The sequence below is a fragment of the Mustelus asterias genome, chromosome 8, assembly GCF_964213995.1.
Source record: "Mustelus asterias chromosome 8, sMusAst1.hap1.1, whole genome shotgun sequence".
NCBI lineage: Eukaryota > Metazoa > Chordata > Chondrichthyes > Carcharhiniformes > Triakidae > Mustelus > Mustelus asterias.
Genome location: NC_135808.1, coordinates 81,108,833 through 81,128,541, shown reverse-complemented (window position 1 = coordinate 81,128,541; position 19,709 = coordinate 81,108,833). Strand labels below are relative to the sequence as shown.

The 19,709-nt window shown below is 45.8% G+C and overlaps 1 protein-coding gene across 2 annotated transcripts in view; it reads left to right on the top strand.

The window, feature by feature from the left end:
• Positions 1–19,709, top strand: part of LOC144497299 (cytosolic phospholipase A2-like) — a 153,810-nt gene that overhangs the window by 53,813 nt on the left and 80,288 nt on the right. For both annotated transcript variants that reach the window (XM_078218340.1, XM_078218341.1), the window contains exon 4: positions 18,598–18,746. In XM_078218340.1, the coding sequence (XP_078074466.1) occupies positions 18,598–18,746 (149 nt within the window). The remainder of the gene's footprint in view (positions 1–18,597; positions 18,747–19,709) is intronic.

The following is a 19,709-nucleotide window of genomic DNA, read 5'->3' as shown; positions in this document are numbered from 1 at the left end:
ATTATTCATGTAAATTGAGTTTGTGTCTTTGTGCCCTGTTTGTAATCAGAACGCCCACCCACCTGACGAAGGGACAGCCTGTTCCGAAAGCTCGTGGCTTTTGCTACCAAATAAACCTGTTGGACTTTAACCCGGTGTTGTTAGACTTCTTACTGTGTTTACCCCAGTCCAATACTGGCATCTCCACATCATGACTACCATCGACACCGCAAACTGCCGGCTCCAAGTGGAGAGAATCTGCAAGAAGATCGCACATATCGACGCAGACATCAAGTTTCTACAAAGGTGCAAGAAAGCAGACAAGATACCGAAAGGACTACAGATCACAACCCACTCAGGTCAACCTATAAGACTTGATTAGCTGTAAAGGCTCACATTCCAATCATTATTCATGTAAATTGAGTTTGTGTCTTTGTGCCTTTTTTGTAATCAGAACTCCCACCCACCTGACAAAGGGACAGCCTGTTCCGAACGCTCGTGGCTTTTGCTACCAAATAAACCTGTTGGACTTTAACCTGGTGTTGTGAGACTTCTTACTGTGTTCACCCCAGTCCAACGCCGGCATCTCCACATCATGGATATTTCAGAGCAGGGCTGAGGGAGCGGATTTGCTGGAAGTTCTGTCCTCATTGCCTGTGAAATATTGCAATCCCAAATGTCCAATGATACTGCGGGGGATGTGCATGATCTAACCAGATGTTGATCCAGATGTTGTCTGCTTATTTTGGGTGTTCCCGAACTCAGCAGTCGCCACATTTCCATTCCTCTCAAACACATGGTCAACATCTGGTGCAGGAAATAGTCTGGGGATCAGAACTACAGTAAGAAGTCTCACAACACCAGGTTAAAGTCCAACAGCTTTATTTGCTAACAAATACCATAAGCTTTCGGAGCACTGCTCCTTCAATGCTCCGAAAGCTTATGGTATTTGCTACCAAATAAACCTGTTGGACTTTGGCCTGGTGTTGTGAGACTTCTTACTGTGTTCACCCCAGTCCAACGCCGGCATCTCCACATCATGATCAGAACTACATCCAGTCTAGGTATCCTCATGGGATGTAGCTGTGTCAGGGAGAGGGGGGTGGTCCTGTTTACTGGGGAGACCTCTATCTCTCTCACTCTGTACTTTTGGCTGCAAGCTGGAGCTGCATCACATGACCCAGCATTTCACATTGTTGATATTGTTTTCATTTTTCATTGTTAATTATGCATTTTTCTGTGATTTCCAATGAAGAAGCCATCAATTCACAATGAATTTCCGAATGGACAATAGAATTTGAATGCGCAGAAGGAGGCCATTCGGCCCATCGGGTCTGCACCGAAAACAATCCCACTCAGGACCTATCCCTGTCATCCCACAAATTTACCCCGCTAATCCCTCTAACCCACACATCCTGGGACACTAAGGGGCAATTTAGCATGGCCAATACGCCTAACCCGCACATCTTTGGACTTTGGATTGAATTTGGGGTTCTTTATTATTTGAGGGAATCTGCAGTAACCTTTGGAGTTCAGGCTGATTGGTCATGGCAGCAACTCCACAGAAACTGATTTCAGGAAAGGAATTGATTGAAGTGAGATATTGTTCCCTGAATGTGCTTCGTCTGCAACAGTCCCAAGCCATTTTCCATCTGTTTTGCTCGTATTCACTGTTGGCAACAAATTAGTTGTTGCCTGATTAACTATTCTCTGCTTTATGTAATACTGGTTTATGTAAATGCAGCTACCAGCTGTAAAGATAAGTTACAGCATGTAAATCACCTGAGGGAACAGCAGAAAGAAAGATCATTTCAGATGCTTTTTAAGGGACTGTGACTCTGATAAAGGATTGTGTGTACAGTAAGTTCATGGCCTGAATTTCCTGCCACTTCCTGCCACTGTGTGCCTGCAGCCATTTAACACTTGAATGAGAATTAAGTGGCTGTAGGCACACCATCCACTCCTCACGTGAGTGGGGAAGGCCTGGGAGGCACTGTAATAAGTTCACAGAAGCAAAAGTCCCTTCACCAGAATCCCTTTATTTACAATTCCGTCTCCAGCGTGCAGAGCGTGGCCGGTCTGCAGCGTGCAGAGCGCGGCCGGTCTGCAGCGTGCAGAGCGCGGCCGGTCTGCAGCGTGCAGAGCGCGGCCGGTCTGCAGCGTGCAGAGCGCGGCCGGTCTGCAGCGTGCAGAGCGCGGCCGGTCTGCCTTCAGGAGTGGCAAAGTAAAGTCTCCCTGATTGGCCAACCAATTGGCCCCTTAATCAGGGAGTTCGTATTCCAATAGGCCAACCTCAATGGCCTGATTGTGGTGAACCATCGTTGGTTCACCACTGGGGGTTGTTATTATGTTACTGTTGGGCTAGGGTGTTGTTACTGTGGGGGTTGTACAATGTTGTTGGGTTAGGGTGTTTACCTGTTATAAGTGTTATCATGGCACATTCCAGTGGGGTCCCGCCTCCGGTGGCGAGGTATAAGACCCTCTGCTCCGGCAGGACCCCTTCAGTCTGAACTGGTGTATTCGTGTTAGTAGTTCCATTGTTACACAATAAAAGCCTTCAATATCGAAGCCTTGGTTCCACGTGCTTAATTGTCGCGCATCACTGATTAAAGTCATTCCAGGCACGAAGGTGTTAGGGTTGTCGGGCAGAAGACGGGTCGGGGCAAAGGCGGTCCAAAAGCCACTTGATTTTTAAAAGAGGGGGCTTAGGAAGGAGGCGCCCCACACTTTCTGCCTGAGATGTAACTCTCTTTTCAACCTTTCTTCACACAAGTTCAATCCTCCCGCCAACCTAAAAATGGAGGCTGGGCAGGAAATGGAAGCATTTCATATGGGGCAAGGGCGGGCTTCCAGTCCGAGGCTTTGCCCACCCCAGCTTAAAATCGCTTTGTGGCCTGGCGGGCAGACCCGGAGGGAATCTGCTGCACAATCTCACACCCTCTCCCCAATTCACTGGGGGAGCATAAAATTCTGGCCCATGTTACTTTTCAGTATGAGGCCAGCAATAATGGGAAAATGGTCAGCATGTGCACGGGTCTTTTTCCGAGTTCTTGTTCATGTTTTTCGGGATGCAGTAATAAATAGAATACTGTACGTAAATCACTTGTACTCTGAGCTTGGTCACCTTTACCAGACTGACAGCTACATATCCTAAATAGTTTAATCCCTTTTAAGACGGGGTTGTCAATCACACGTGTTCCAATATCCTGTGCAATCCTGACAAGATGCTAAAACGACACTGTTTAGGTTTTAAACGTCTGAATCTACGTCACCATTCACACCCAGATCACTGAGATCTTCATCTCATCTCATTTTCTGATCTTGCAATTTATCCAGAGAATAAATCTGATTTTCTTTTATTGAAGAGGAAACTCTGTCATTTATTTCAATATCACAAAAAACAAATTTAAATCTTGTCGGTTGTTCTCAGTTTCTGTCCCTTCTTTTTACACCATAAGTTAAACATGAATTCTGGCACAAAGGTGAAAGCTCCATTTTACCCACGTTCGTACTGACGTGCTGAAACATTTGTGCAACATCTTTTGGTCATGTGCTCATGCATTATGCTGATGATGGATCCTGAGGAGATTAAGTTTTCTGACCTGCAGCAGTTGGCAAACGATTCAAGAGTTGATTTAAGCTGGATATACATATGGATCCTATTGTATTTGTAACTCCTAAACCAAGCATAAATGACAGGTGTTTAAAGTGCTTTGAAATGTGTGGCTTGCTGTTCCATTAAGCAGCTGTATTATACACAACAGCGGTAATGAAGATTCAACCTCAACACACATTTACACAGCATCACACATCTTTCTGCTGCTGGGCCTTGACCTGTTCCTTACTTGTACTCATTATAAACACAAAGATTGTGCTGTGTTAATAATAAATGCTTCTGGCTTCAGGAACAGCCTTGAGTCGGGATTTTCTGGTCTTGCCAAAGTCAGTGGACGTTTGTGTTGTTCACTGGCCATACCGCTGGGAAACGCACAGCGGTGGGAGGGTCGCCTTTGGCAGGACCAGAGGATCCCACCAGCAAGAAGGGCTCAAATCCCATCCAAACTGGAGAGTTAGTATGAAGGCAGTCATAGTTAATCACTAGGACAAAAGACAGCTCCTCATTCTTTTTGAATTATTTATTTTTGGAGTATATTCAAATCCACATCCTTGCAAATTTGATGTATGCAAATCCTGACTAGTCCTTGTTCAGTGAACGTATATCTCCCCAATCACTAACTTAACTCATTGTGGTAATATAATCTGAGCATTCTAATGTCTGAATCAGGAGGTTTGAGGTTTAAAGCTCATACCAGTATTTAATGTAAGTGGTTACTTCAATGTAGTACTGATGGGGGGCTGTGTTGCTGGAGGTCATGTCATCTGGATGAAGTGTTAAATTGAGTCCCAGTGACTGAGGCTGACACGAAAGATCTCATGGCACTTTTCATTGAGTTGTCTCATGTTCAAACCACCATTTCTCACTCATAGCAGCACCAATCTTGCCTCTGTTGCATCGTGCAACCTGCCACCACCCTGTGCTCCAGGCTGCTACATGATGAACAGCCATTTGAATTCGACACCAGCATGATTAGAATCATTGACAGGAGGCAAAAGGTGAAGGAGAAAAATCATTGCTCTTGATAGGGATCTTGACAGGAAATAGGAGCAGGAGTAGACCATACGGCCCATCGAGCCTGCTCCAACATTCAATATGATCATGGCTGATCTTGGGGTTCAACTTCATTCTCCCACCCGCTCCCTGTATTCCTCAATTCCACAAGAGACCAAACATCTGTCCATCTTAGCCTTAAATATATTCAACGATGAAGCATCCACAACTCTCTGGGGTAGAGAATTCCAACGATACACCGCCCTTTAAGTGAAGAAATCTTTCCACAGTCCTAAATGGCAGAATTTTGTCGGTTTCAATGAGATCATCTTTTATTCTTCTAAACTCCAGAGAATATAAACCCTCAGCTCCTCATCACAGGAATCAATTGAATGAACCTTTGCTGTACCATCTCTAATGAAACAATATCCTTTCTTAAATATGAAGACCAAAACTCCACACAGTACTTCAGATGCAGTCTCACCTAAACCCTGTACAATTGCAGCAAGAATTCTTTAATCTCTAGCCCCTCGTCATGCTATTTGTCTCCCTAATTCCTTGCTGCAACTGCATGCTAAATTTTTGTGTTTCTTGTTTGAGCATGCCCAAGTTGTTTTGAACATCAAGCTTTTCATTTTAAAAAAAAATTCTGCTTTTTATTTTTCCAACCAAAGTGAATAACTTTACACTCCCCTACCCCCCTCCCCCCCAATTATTATACTTCATCAGCTATCTTGTTAACCATCACTTAACCCGTTTGTATCACTTTGCAGCCTCTCATGTCCTCCCACAACTTACCCTTCCACTTAGCTTGGTAGCATCAGAAAACTTAGATACATTAGTCTCTGTAAATTGATCCTTGTGGCACTCTATTCACTGCCTGTCAACTTGAAAACGCCCCATTTGTGCCTACACGCTGTTGTATATCCGTTAATTAATCCTCTATCCATGCTAGCATATTTCCCCCAATTCCATGAGCCCTTATTCTGCTTATCAACATTTTGTGCAGCAATTTAATGAATGTCTTTTGGAAATCTAGGTAGACTACATCTACTGGTTCCCCTTTTTCTACCCTACTAGTTACATCCTTAAAAAATGAATTTGTCAAACAAACTTTCCTTTTAGTAAAACATTGGTGCTTTGTTCTAATGTACCATGCAGTTCTCAGTGCATTATTAAGACTGTCTTAATAATAGATTCCAGCATGTTTCTCAACAACTGATGTTAGGTTAACTGGCCTGTAGTTCACTGTTTTCTCTCTCCCTCCTTTGTCGAAAAACGGAGAAACAGTCAAATTCCAATCTGCTGCGACCACTCCAGAATATAAGGAATTTTGAGGAAAATTATAGCTAGCTTATCCACTATCTCTACAACTATCTCTCTTAAAGTCCTATGGTGTAGGTCATCAGGTCCTGGGGATTTGTCGGATTTTCGTCCTTTAAGTTTCTCCAATGCTTTTTCTCTGCTGATATTAATTCCTTTAATTACCTCACCGTTTTTAGCCCCAAGGTGATTGTCTATTTCCAACATGGAACTTGTGTCTTCTACTGCGAAGTTAGACACACAATATTTCCTCAATACCTCCATCATTTTCTCATTCCCCATGATAATTTCTCCTGCTTCTGCTTCTAAGGGACCAACTCTAGTTACTCGTTTCCTTTTCATATACTTACATAAGCTCTTATAATCTGTTTTTATATTTCCGGCTAGTTTCTGGTTAGGATTCAGTGATCAAGGAGATGCGATCCAGCCTTGCTGTGATCATAAATTAAAGATCTTTTGTGTTCTGTAACCGGCATTCAGCATTAGAGCAGGTTGAAGCCTTGTTTAATCACAGCTCCAACTATCTGTTGTTGGCAATTTGTCGCTCATTTCCACTGCTAGTGTGAAGAACAGAGACCGTGTTAATTATTCTGTTGATTGTCAGCTGAAAACTTTCTTTTCCTTGTTTCTGAAATTAATTGAGGTATTTTAACAATGTGATTCATGACCTAGTCTCCTGCTAACTGTTTCAGAGAACAATTGCAGCGTGAGAAAAGCAAATTACTGCTGATGTTGGGATCTGAAACCAAAAGAGAAAACGCTGGAACATCTCAGCAGATCTAGCAGCATCTGTCCTTTGACAAAGGGTCATCTGGACTCGAAACACCAGCTCTTTTCTCTCCTTCCAGAATCACAGTGTGCGTCCCTGTGCAATTTAATCGTCAGGTCTGAGAATTGGACTGGGGTAGAAAAATAGGTGTCAGCTTCAGTTTGGATCATACTTATCCTGTCACACCCTCTCATTTTAAGCTTTTTCATTTAAATGATGAGGTTTTATCACTCACCTCTAATTAGTCTCAGTAGGAAGTCTCACAACAGCAGGTTAAAGTTCAATAGGTTTATTTGGAATTATGATGGAATCATTATTTGGGATTCAGATGTTTCAGGAAGGACAGGGAGGGAGGCAAGAGAGGGGGTGGAGTGGCACTGCTGATCAGGGATAGTGTCACAGCTGTAGAAAAGGTGTATGCTATGGAGGGATTGTCCACCGAGTCTCTGTGGGTGGAAGTTCAGAGTGGGAAGGGGCCGGTCACTTTGCTGGGAGTTTTCTATAGGCCGCCCATTAGTAACAGGGAGGTGGAGGAGCAGATAGGGAAACAGATCCTGTGGAAAAGATTGAAAGGGTGCGGAAGAGATTTACAAGGATGTTGCCTGGATTGAGTGGCATGCCTTATGAGGATAGGCTGAGGGAGCTCGGTCTTTTCTCCTTGGAGAGACGTAGGATGAGAGGAGACCTAATAGAGGTATATAAGATGTTGAGAGGCATAGATCGGGTGGACTCTCAGAGGCTTTTTCCCAGGGTGGAAATGTCTGCTACGAGAGGACACAGGTTTAGGGTGCTGGGGGGTAGGTACAGGGGAGATGTTAGGGGTAAGTTTTTCACACAGAGGGTGGTGGGCGAGTGGAATCGGCTGCCGTCAGTGGTGGTGGAGGCAAACTCAATAGGGTCTTTTAAGAGACTCCTGGATGAGTACCTGGAGCGTAATAGGATGGAGGGTTATAGGCAGGTCTAGAAGGTGGGGATGTGTTCGGCACAACTTGTGGGCCGAAGGGCCTGTTTGTGCTGTAGTTTTTCTATGTTTCTATGAGCTTTCGGAGCACTGCTCCTTTATCAGGTGAGTCCTGAGGAAGGAGCAGTGCTCCGAAAGCTTGTGGTTTCAAAAAAACCTGTTGGACTTTAACCTGGTGTTGTGAGACTTCTTACTGTGCCCACCCCAGTCCAACACCGGCATCTCCACATCATCTCTAATTAGTCTGATAATGTTTCCTAGGCGGCTGTTACTTAGCAGCTGGATACAATTGAATGGCTCACTCGGCCACTTCAGAGATCAGTTAACAGTCAATCACACTGATGTGGGCCTAGAGTCACTTATAAACCAGAATGGATGAATATGTCGGTGAAGGACATTATTGTATTCTTTAGGTGTTTTCATTGACAATCCAACTGCATCATGGTCACATTTGCTAGTACCAGCTCTATTAGTTCCATATTCTCTCAAACTGATTCAAAATTCTTAGCATTGGAGCTCTCAAATAGGTCCAGGTGTCTGCATTCCTTGTTCAGTACAATAACCAGGGAATACAGACTCCACACATGTAGCCAGAAAACCAGCTCGCAGCTTCAGTCAACAGGAAAGGCTATCCGTTCGGGAATGTCCAGCTGCTCTTGGAATACTGTGGCAGGATTGTGGACATCTGAGTCAGATTTGGAGAGGGTTAGCATGATGATGTCATCCAGCAACACGCATCCGGTCCCGTCATCCCATGCAGGCTTTTTTGACCTTCCCAGAATGGCTGCTAAGGGACACATGTAGCTAAGAGCACCTCTCGGTAACTTTACCAAGACTGAACAGCTCGGTACAGGAACAGCTAGGAGAACCACCATGAAATGCATTGAACACACTATTGGGATTTTGAAGCAAAGTTGAAGATCCCTCGAGTGATTTGAAGGCATGTAACTGGTGGTTATTCTTTAAAAAAATTACAACTCAAAAGTAGATCATCTGGAGGAGGTGAGTCAAGAATTCTAAAGAACAAGATGATAAAGAACAGCATTAGGGCTTTGCACTAAAGGACAGAAAACAATGGCAGGCATGAGCTTTCAAGTGTCAACTGCAAGTCTAAATGAGCAAAATATTGATATTCAGCAGCCTTGTAACCACTCAGAAAAATGGATCTTCATATCTGTCACTGAGACTCCACTTCTGACTAGCTAAACATTACCAGTCTCTTTGTTGCACAACAGAACCCCGCACAGGTACAGAGATTGGTTCTCAGCACTGAATTAGGAAAGGGGGAAACCAGTCCACCGATGTGGCGGCGTGGTTGCCCACTGGCTAGCACTGCTGCCTCACAGAGCCAGGGACCCGGGTTCAATTCCCGGCTTGGGTCATTGCCTGTGTGGACTTTGCACATTCTCCACGTGTCTGCGTGGGTTTCCTTCGGGTCCTCCAGTTTCCTCCCACAGTTCAAAGATGTGCGGATTAGGTGGATTGGCCATGCTAAATTGCCCTTTAGTGTCGGGTACTAGCTGGGGTAAATGCAAGGGGTTATGGGGATAGGGCCTGGATGGGATTGTGGTCAGTGCAGACCCGATGGGCCGAATGGCCTCCTCCTGAGCTGTAGAGATTCTATGAAATGTTGCTGCCCTACAGCAGGCATTGCAAAATTTGCCAACTCAAAAGTATCTTTAAATACAAATCCCTGAATTGTGTGTTTGTTTGTTTGATGCTCAGTGTACTAAATACTGCTCATCCGTCAGTGGAAAACAATTGTGCTGGCAATGCACAGCACATCTGTCCTCATCTGTTAAATAGATTTAATGTTTCACTTCGATCATATTCAATTAAATTTTCCCCCTCAAGTAGTAACCAAAACTCTGCATTCGCCAACACTTAATTAAGCTGTTGAATGTTTGCAGTTTTTATTCTTTAAAGTCAATCCTTTATTGTGGTTTGGCTGAGGATACCGGTTCTATTTTAAAAGTGTCATCTGTTAAAAGTCTGTGGTAATATAAACAGGGCCTAGTTTTAAGGCTGATAAAATTGGATATCCTAAATTAAAGAATTGGGCACATTGAAATCAAACACAGTCAAACCTCGGGCAGGCCAATTGTACAAATACACAACATGTCTGGGCCTGACCCATCAATCACCCATCAAAGGTTGTTGCACTCTACTGATACTTAGCAGGAGATTATTGCACCCCATTGAAATGCACCGGCCTATTGTTAGAAGCCCAGATCGGGCCAGACTTTCTGTCACCGAGAGTTCCTGCAGTTAGCTTGTCTGATAACAGGTTACATGTAAGCAACAGCATGGAGATGGACACCTCGGGGCGGACCCTGGTGTCCTGTCAGGCAGACATCAAGAAACCCACTGGGTATTGGAACCCCCTCCTGGGACCTCATTGGCCTGAAGCCAAAGAAGTTTCTGGAAAGGCAAGCAGACAGGGGGATAAAGGGACACATTTCAGACACACCATGAGCGGAGACTCGACGAGGGAGGTGACCTTGACCATCCGGAAGACTGACCAGAGAAGGAAGGAAGGAAGAAGCTGCCATCGAGACTCACCTTCGTGACGACGGACCAGAGGGACTCAGAGAATCAAGCCTGCAGTTCAACCAAACCATCTTTGCGGGTAGTATACTTGAATCTGGGGTATCCTCTTGTTTTATGTGGGTAATTTAAGGGTGTGGTGAACCATCGTTGGTTACCACTGGGGGTTGTTATTATGTTACTGTTGGGCTAGGGTGTTGTCACTGTGGGGGTTGTACAATGTTGTTGGGTTAGGGTGTTTACCTGTTATAAGTGTTATTATGGCACATCCCGGTGGGGCCCCGCCTCCGGAGGAGAGGTATAAGACCCTCTGCTCCGGCAGGACCCCTTCAGTCTGAACTGGTGTATTCGTGTTAGTAGTTCCATTGTTAGACAATAAAAGCCTTCAATACTGAAGCCTTGTTCCACGTGCTTGATTGTCGCGCATCAATTTTATTGTCTAACAGAAAACTCTCAGCTGTACAAAAAAAAAGAGTATGGAACAGATCTTGAAACCAGATCGTCTGGCGCTGGACCCACGTGCGGTCGGTGCCGCTAACACTTTCGACCACTGGTGGAATTGTTTAGAAGACTACCTGGCTGCCTCTGTAGCGATTACTACAGACAGCGACAAACTCCAAGTCCTCCACGCAAGGGTAAGCGACACGATTTATCTCGCGATTCGTGCGGCTCCCACTTACCCGAGGGCCGTCGAGCTCTTGAAGAAACGATACACGAAACCACCCAACGAGATACACGCTCGTTACCTCCTCGCTACACGACGTCGGCAGTCGGGCGAAACCATGGAGGACTACGCCAATGAGCTCCTGCAGCTTGCCAGGGGTTGCAATTGTAAAGACGTATCAGCCGAACATGTACGACCTCGCCCGAGACGCGTTCGTAGCAGGGGTAGGGTCCTCGTACATCCGGCTTAAATTACTGGAAAAGGGGAACCTCGACTTGACCCAAGCGATGGAGATGGCTGAGATGCTGGAAGCGGCGTCGAAAAGCTTGGCGTTGTACCCTGAGGACCACGTGGAGTCAACGTGGCAAGAGCAAGCCCAGCTCCCTCCTCGCCCCGCAAACCCGCGCTCCCAGATCGATCCAACGACGGCGGCAGCTCCAGGTGGCCAGCGATGCTATTTTTGCGGTGGGGCCAAGCATCCACGGCAACAGTGTCCGGCAAGAACGGCAATCTGCAGCCAGTGCGGTAAAAAAAGGCCACTACGGTAAAGTCTGCAGGTCGAAGTCTAAAAATGGCAGTGCAGCTTGTAACCCTCCAGAACGGAGACAATCTCCTTCGTCGTCGCAGTACCCACGAGGTCCGACCACGTGCGAATCCAGGACGGCGCCATCGTGGCTGACGGAGGAGGAGGAAGACCACCAGGAGTCGCTGCGTTTGGCGCCCTCGCCCACGTGCGATTCATGGGGGCGGCCATCATGGTCCACAACGACTAGGAGCGACCAGCAGGGGTCCTCAGCATCAACATCGGCGGCATGCAGTGACGCCCAGGGGCCAACGGTGGCGTCGATCTCCCTGGACCAGACTAAGCACCACAGGCTTGAGAATTCAATGATGGATATAAAGGTAAATGGTCGAACTGTGAATTGTCTGTTTGACAGTGGGAGCACCGAGAGTTTCATACACCCTGAAACTGCTAAAAGGTGTGGACTCCGGGTTTTCCCTGCCAAGCAGACAATTTCCATGGCATCACGGTCCCGGTCTGTACCGATCCAAGGACGATGTATGGTAACTCTAGAGGTACAGGGCACAATTTACGAGCAATACAGGCTCCTTGTGTTACCTCACCTTTGTGCGCCAATTCTCCTCGGACTAAATTTTATGGTCCACATGAAGAGTGTGATCCTACAGTACGGTGGGTCACTCCCTTCACTGGCAGTAGGGAATCAGCCGCAGCCTCCAAATTGCCCAAAGCGCCCCTCATGCAATCTTTCCACTCTGAAAATCACTACACCATCCCTATTTAAGAATCTGGTACCAGGCTGCAAGCCCATCGCTACTAAAAGTAGGCGTTACAGCGCTGAGGACCGGATCTTTATTAGATCTGAGGTTCAGCGGCTCCTCAAGGAAGGGATCATACAGGCCAGTGCTAGTCCGTGGAGAGCGCAGGTCGTGGTAGTCAAAAGCGGGAACAAACCTCGGATGGTCATCGACTACAGTCAGACCATTAACCGTTATACGCAGCTGGATGCGTATCCTCTCCCGCGCATTTCTGATATGGTCAATCAGATTGCGCAGTACCGAGTGTTCTCTACCATAGACCTTAAGTCCGCCTACCATCAACTCCCCATCCGCCCAGAGGACCGACAATATACGGCTTTTGAGGCGGATGGTCGTCTATACCATTTCCTTAGGGTTCCATTTGGTGTCACCAATGGGGTCTCGGTCTTCCAGCGTGCTATGGACCGAATGGTGGACCAGAACGGGTTGCGGGCTACCTTCCCGTACCTGGATAACGTCACCATCTGCGGCCATGACCAGCAGGACCATGACACGAATCTCCAACACTTTCTGCGCACCGCATCTCGCCTGAATCTGACCTATAACAGGGAGAAGTGCGTATTCCGTACGCGCAGGTTAGCCATCCTCAGATACGTGGTGGAAAACGGGGTCATTGGCCCTGATCCAGACCGTATGCGCCCACTCACTGAACTTCCCTTGCCCGCTAGCACAAAAGCACTGAGGAGATGCCTCGGGTTCTTTTTGTACTATGCACAGTGGGTCCCCAATTACGCGGACAAAGCTCGTCCGCTCATCAAGTCCACGACCTTCCCACTTACGCCGGAGGCCCAATTGGCCTTCAAGGCTTTGAAAAGCGACATTTCGAAAGCCACGATGCACGCGGTGGATGAATCCATCCCTTTCCAGGTGGAGAGTGATGCATCTGATTTCGCCCTAGCCGCCACACTAAACCAGGCAGGCAGGCCCGTCGCGTTCTTTTCCCGCACCCTTCAAGGCCCCGAAATTCGGCACTCAGCGGTGGAGGAGGCGGCTCAGGCCATTGTGGAGGCAGTCAGACACTGGTGCCATTACCTGGCGGGGAAGCGGTTCACTCTGATCACGGATCAACGATCCGTGGCGTTTATGTTCAGCAACACGCAGAGGGGCAAGATCAAGAACGATAAGATCTTGCGGTGGAGAATTGAGCTCTCCACCTATAATTACGATATTATGTATCGTCCAGGGAAGCTCAATGAGCCCTCGGATGCCCTCTCGCGCGGAACATGCGCCATCATGCAGGAGGACCGCTTGAAGGCCCTCCACAATGACTTGTGTCATCCTGGAGTCACCCGACTCTACCATTTCGTCAAAGCCCGCAACCTGCCCTACTCGGTGGAGGATGTCAGGTCAGTGACGAGAAGCTGTCGGATTTGCGCAGAATGCAAACCACACTTTTATCGACCAGACCGGGCACAATTGGTCAAGGCCACTCGCCCTTTTGAGAGGCTGAGTGTGGATTTTAAGGGCCCCCTTCCCTCAACGGACTGGAACGTCTATTTCCTCAACATAATAGACGAGTACTCCCGGTTCCCGTTTGTTGTCCCCTGTGCGGACACGTCGACTGCCACCGTCATCAAGGCATTCAGTGAACTTTTTACCCTGTTCGGGTACCCCTGCTACATTCATAGCGACAGGGGCTCGTCGTTCATGAGCAACGACTTGAGGCAATTCCTGCTCTCATTCGGGATTGCCTCTAGTAGAACCACGAGCTACAACCCTAGGGGTAACGGACAGGTGGAAAGGGAGAATGCTACAGTCTGGAAGGCTGTCCTACTGGCACTGAAATCCAGGGGCCTTCCAGTCTCCCGTTGGCAGGAGGTCCTTCCAAATGCGCTCCATTCTATCCGCTCCCTCCTGTGTACGGCAACCAATGCTACTCCCCACGAGAGGATGTTCTCATTCCCTCGGAAGTCGTCCTCGGGGATCTCATTACCAGCCTGGTTGACGTACCCAGGACCTGTCCTTCTGCAGCGACATGTGAGGGCTCGCAGGTCCGACCCCTTGGTCGAACCGGTCCAACTCCTCCACGCCAACCCTCAGTATGCCTATGTGGCATATCCTGACGGGCGAGAGGACACTGGCGCCCGCAGGGGACGTAGCAACTCCTGTCGCTCCCATACCCCCTGTCACGAATCCCCTACTACTCATTTCTTCCCCAGACGTGGCGCGGTCAGCACCGGGACCAGTGCATAACAGTTCTACTCCCATGTACAGCTTGCCTGAGACTCGGAGATCGGCGCCACCACCGAAGGTTCCAGGATCCCCTGCACCATCGCCTCACCAGGGCCAATCGGCCCGGGAGTCCTCGAGGGGACAGCCGGACGTTGTTTTGGAGAGAACGCCACCGCAAGCACCTGCTCCGGTTTCGCAACCGGTGTTGAGGAGATCACAGCGACGGTGCGGTCCTCCAGACCGTCTGGACTTGTGAATTTTGTACATATGACCTGTTTTTTTTTTGCACCCCGCCGGCCTTTGTTTTTAAAGGAGGGGTGAATGTGGTGAACCATCGTTGGTTACCACTGGGGGTTGTTATTATGTTACTGTTGGGCTAGGGTGTTGTCACTGTGGGGGTTGTACAATGTTGTTGGGTTAGGGTGTTTACCTGTTATAAGTGTTATTATGGCACATCCCGGTGGGGCCCCGCCTCCGGAGGAGAGGTATAAGACCCTCTGCTCCGGCAGGGCCCCTTCAGTCTGAACTGGTGTATTCGTGTTAGTAGTTCCATTGTTAGACAATAAAAGCCTTCAATACTGAAGCCTTGTTCCACGTGCTTGATTGTCGCGCATCAAAGGGTTAATAGTGTTATTATTAATAAACTTGTTGAACCTTTACTTGTGTTTGTCCTTTGTCCATCTTGCAAATAAGGAGACCGGGGTAAAACAGAGTAAGCAAACTGGTCGATAGTACCTGAGAATTAACAGGTACAACAAGTCTGATTTTTGCTAAATCTCCCAGATGTTGGAAATTAAATGATTGGAAGAATCCAAAGAACAACAGACAGCCTCAGCAAACAGTATAAAAGCAAAATACTGCAGATGCTGGAATCTAAAACCAAAAACAGAAAATGCTGGAAAATCGCTGATTCTGGCAGCATCTGTGGAGAGAGAATAGAGCCAACGTTTCGAGTCTGGGTCTGACGAAGGGTCATCCAGATTCAACCTTACCTCTATTCTCTCTCCACAGATGCTGTCAGACCTGCTGAGATTTTCCAGCATTTTCTGTTTTTGAGCCTGTGCTAACAAGTTGTTAATCCCATCCTCCCATGACGTGACATTATAAAGTGGCAGAAGAAGGGCTAGCACAGTGGCATAACGGTTAGCACTGCTGCCTCACAGCGCCAGGGACCCAGGTTCAATTCCCGCCTTGGGTTACTGTCTGTGTGGAGTTTGCACATTCTCGCCGTGTCTGCATGGGTTTCCTCCCCGTGCTCCGGTTTCCTCCCACAATCCAAAGGTGCAGGTTAGGTGGATTGGCCACGCTAAATGCGTGGGGTTATGGGGATAGGGAGGGGTTGGCCTGGGTGATCAAAAGATCACTGCCAGCACCCCACCAATAAAAAGCCAGAACGCATTAGTAACAGCCATTTCAATTCTGTGGGTGATTTCAATTCTCTTGCCGAGTCAGGCTCCAACAAACTCAACAGCACTCAAGGTGATACAAAAAAATAAAAAATCTAAAATTAATTAATCATCAATGACATTGCGCACAATGGGATTGAAATTGATCTATGTTAGAAGTGCAAAATTGGCCTCTGGAAGTTAATGATTTTTTAAAAAAGGGCAAGTTATAAAATGATTTGCTATAACCCCCATTTGATGCTAATGTGCCACTGAGTCTGGTGGTAAATTATTTTAAACAGACACATGGAAGCCATGTGGTGCAGTATGTATCATTCTGCTGCTAGGTGAAGCAGTGTCCTGTTGCATCATAATGTTTAATTGCTATTGAGTAAAAATTGTGTAGAGTTTAATTATTCTCGTGGGTAACCATCACCACCTTGACTTTGTGAAAAATCACCAAGAAATCTTAAATATTCTGGCTCCTGTACCAAATTTGTGCCAAATGAATGTCTTTCAATATTTTAGCACTTTATGTGTGACACAGATATTTGAGTCTGAAACTTGCCATGTGGTTGACAGCAAATGTATGGAAGATGTGATGATAGTGTGCCTTGGAAGAAATGTATTCGTGTCATGTTTTTTGTGAAAGATGTATTTAAAATTCAATTCTGGTTTGCAGTGCCGATCTGTCTGCTGGGCAGCCCACATGCTGAGAATGCAGAAGCCTAATTGATCCTAGAGATTGGGGTCTTGGTTTTAATCGGAACTAATGCAGTTTTGTTTATTTTTTTGGGTTGTCACCTAGGATTTCAGAATACAGTTTGATTAGGTTGATTAACGAGAAAGAGTCATGTGAATGGGTGGGGATAAATTTACAGAGACAAGCAGACAGTTTCTGCTTGGATCTGCAAGGAGTAGGAGCTCTTAAGACCATAAGACATAGGAGCAGAATTAGGCCACTTGGCTCATCGAGTCTGCTCCACCATTCAATCATGGCTGATATTTTTCTCATCCCCATTCTCCTGCCTTTTCCCCATAACCCCTGATCCCCTTATTAATTAAGAACCTGTTTTAAAGACACTCAATGACCTGGCCTCCACAGCATTCTGCGGCAAGGAGTTCCACAGATTCACCACCCTTTGGTTGAAGAAATTCCTCCTCATCTCTGTTTTAAAGGATCGTCCCTTTAGCCTGAGGTTGTGCCCTCTGGTTCTAGTTTTTCCTACTAGTGGAAACATCCTCTCCACGTCCACTCTATCCAAGCCTTGCAGTATCCTGCAAGTTTCAATAAGATCCCTCCCCATCCTTCTAAACTCCAACAAATATAGACCCAGAGTCCTCAACTGTTTCTCTCTCTCTCTCTGGAGATTGCAGCTTTGGACCTGCTATAAAAAAGGTATGTCTCTCCAGAGATGTTCTGGTGGATTAGCAGCCCGCATACCAGCACATAAGCCTGTTGTTTGCTTACTGATTTTGGAAGAGGAGTTTACCTCTGTCAGGAATATTGCTTCATTGGGAACTAGACAAATAGACTAGCAGTTAAGAATAATATCTTGTCATGTTTAAGTATTCCAATTGGTAAAAGTTATGCTAATTCTTTTTGTTATAGTTAAACTGTATTGTTAAATAAAGGTTGTTATAAGAAAGACTTCCTAGTCAGTCAACAGAATCACACCTGGATTGAAACACCTTATCCTCATACTAATGTCAAAATCAATAATAGTGGGGCCTAGTCTAATTTCATGTTAGTTTCATCGAGTTCCTGCTCTGGTCCCTAACACAGATGTACCATTTTGACAATGTCAGCAAATCGTCTGGTAAATCAGAGGATGCACTAATAAGAACATCATGTATTATTCTTCTGTGAAGTTTAATTGTTGTTAAATAAACATTAGGAGAGCTTATCGATCAATTCAAATGTTTTTGCTATTAAGTAAATGCTAACAAATTTTTAGATACTAAAGAAGGGAAGAGGAGTGAAAAGTGAAGCTGTAGAAGATCAGCCATAATCTTACTGAATGACAGAGTAGGGGCAAGGGGGCAAATATTTTGATTTCTCTTTTGTTCTTATGAATAGCATTAGGCCCTCTCATTATTAATCCTGCCCCCCTCACTGGGAGCCTCTTCACTTACATGACACCTTGGGAGATATTGTTCTCCCCTTGCCGCCTCCTCCCATTACTGGTACCATCTCTCTGCTTTATCATTCAGATTGTTCTGCCGAATCTTTTGTGATTTCCTCCTGTTAACACTCCCCACTATTGGAACAGAGTTGAGGAAGCAAGTGAGACTTGTTAATTTTCTCATATCAATGATTGATTGATGATGAGTGCCAGACATAACAGGATGTTCCAACCTCCTCTATTGGCGTAATTTAGCACTGGACTAAAAATATACAATGTAGGGGGAGGAGAATAAACGGCTGGCATGGGAAGTGGAACAATTGATTTTGGTGTGGTAAGAGTGTTTTTCTATGAATTTGGAGGTATTGTGCATGTTTCGGAGGGTGGTTAATAGGAATTTAACGTGGACTTTCATCAGACAGGGTACAACTGACCCATGAACACCTACGACCTTTGTAGAAGTGAGAAATGTGAACTCAAAATTCCCAAACAAGGAAAATTGAAAGGGAAGTTATTCCATTCACGAACGTCAGGATCTGTCACCCTGAAGTTAAAACTTTCACCTAAATTTAAACATATAAATGATTTACTCTGGAAAATAAGTTGGCTTTCTGTATTCCACACTTTAGGAATGAGATGAAAGTAAGGGATTGGGGAGCAGAGACATGCTGCTGTGGAGGTAGGAATTTTGTGCAGTGACATTTTTTATGTTCCATCTATACAGTTGATACTCCTGACCCCTACGTGGAATTGTTCATCGCCACGGCACCAGAGGGCCGAAAACGGACCAAGTATCTTAACAATGTTGTCAATCCAGAATGGAACGAGACATTTGAATTTCTTCTTGACCCAAATGAGAAGAATATTATGGAGGTAAAACTTCTTCATTCAGATTATTTAGATTTTGATATTGAATTCCATGTTCATATACATTGTTGATTATTACTGACACATATTAGAAGTAGAATATGTTGTATAGAAATACCACAATCATTTTGAAAAGTTGCACTCGAGGAACCTCAAAGTTGCGCTGACAACACCTTCATGAAATAAGCCACTGTCAGCAAATATTTGCAGTGAAGGTGCATAAAAGTCATTGCTATCTTACTTAGATCACATGATCCTGACTGAAATGGTGTTCTATCTCTCCTTACCAATGTTAGAAAAGCATTTTAACATGCAGGTACATGGGAGTAGACAGTTTTCTCCCTTGGGCATGTTCCTTTATTCAATGAGATCATAGTTGATCTACAATCAAAATCCACATGCCTGTCTTTGCCTCATATCCCTTAATAACTTTGATTGCCAAAGATGTATCAAACTTGATTTTAAAATTAGCAATGAGCTAGCACCAATTTGTAGAAGGAAGTTCCAAGCTTCTACCACCCTTTATGTGTAGAAGTGTTTCTGTGGTAAACTACTGTTAAGCTTATTGCCTGTGTATGTGTGTGTGACATGCCTGGGCATGCCCCTGCCGGCCCTGCCTGAGTCTCCTCCCCCCCCCCCCCCCTGGTCCAGGTATAAAGGTGACTGCTCCCAACCCCCCTGCCTCAGTCGCTGGACCAGTTCATCAGCATGGGTGTGCTCCAAGTCTTTTGCGAATAAAAGCCTATTTTTTTCTTGCATACAAACTAGTCTTTGCTTGATTGATAGTGCATCAATTTCCTAACATCACTCCTGAAGGGTCAACCTCTAATTTTTAAACAACACCCCAAATTCTATCTCCATAACCCCACAGTATCTATCCTATCTGTTTTTAATATTGTGAAAATTTCGATCAAATAATCACTTAATCTTCCAAATTCCAAAGAATTCAGTCATAGTCTCCAACAATCT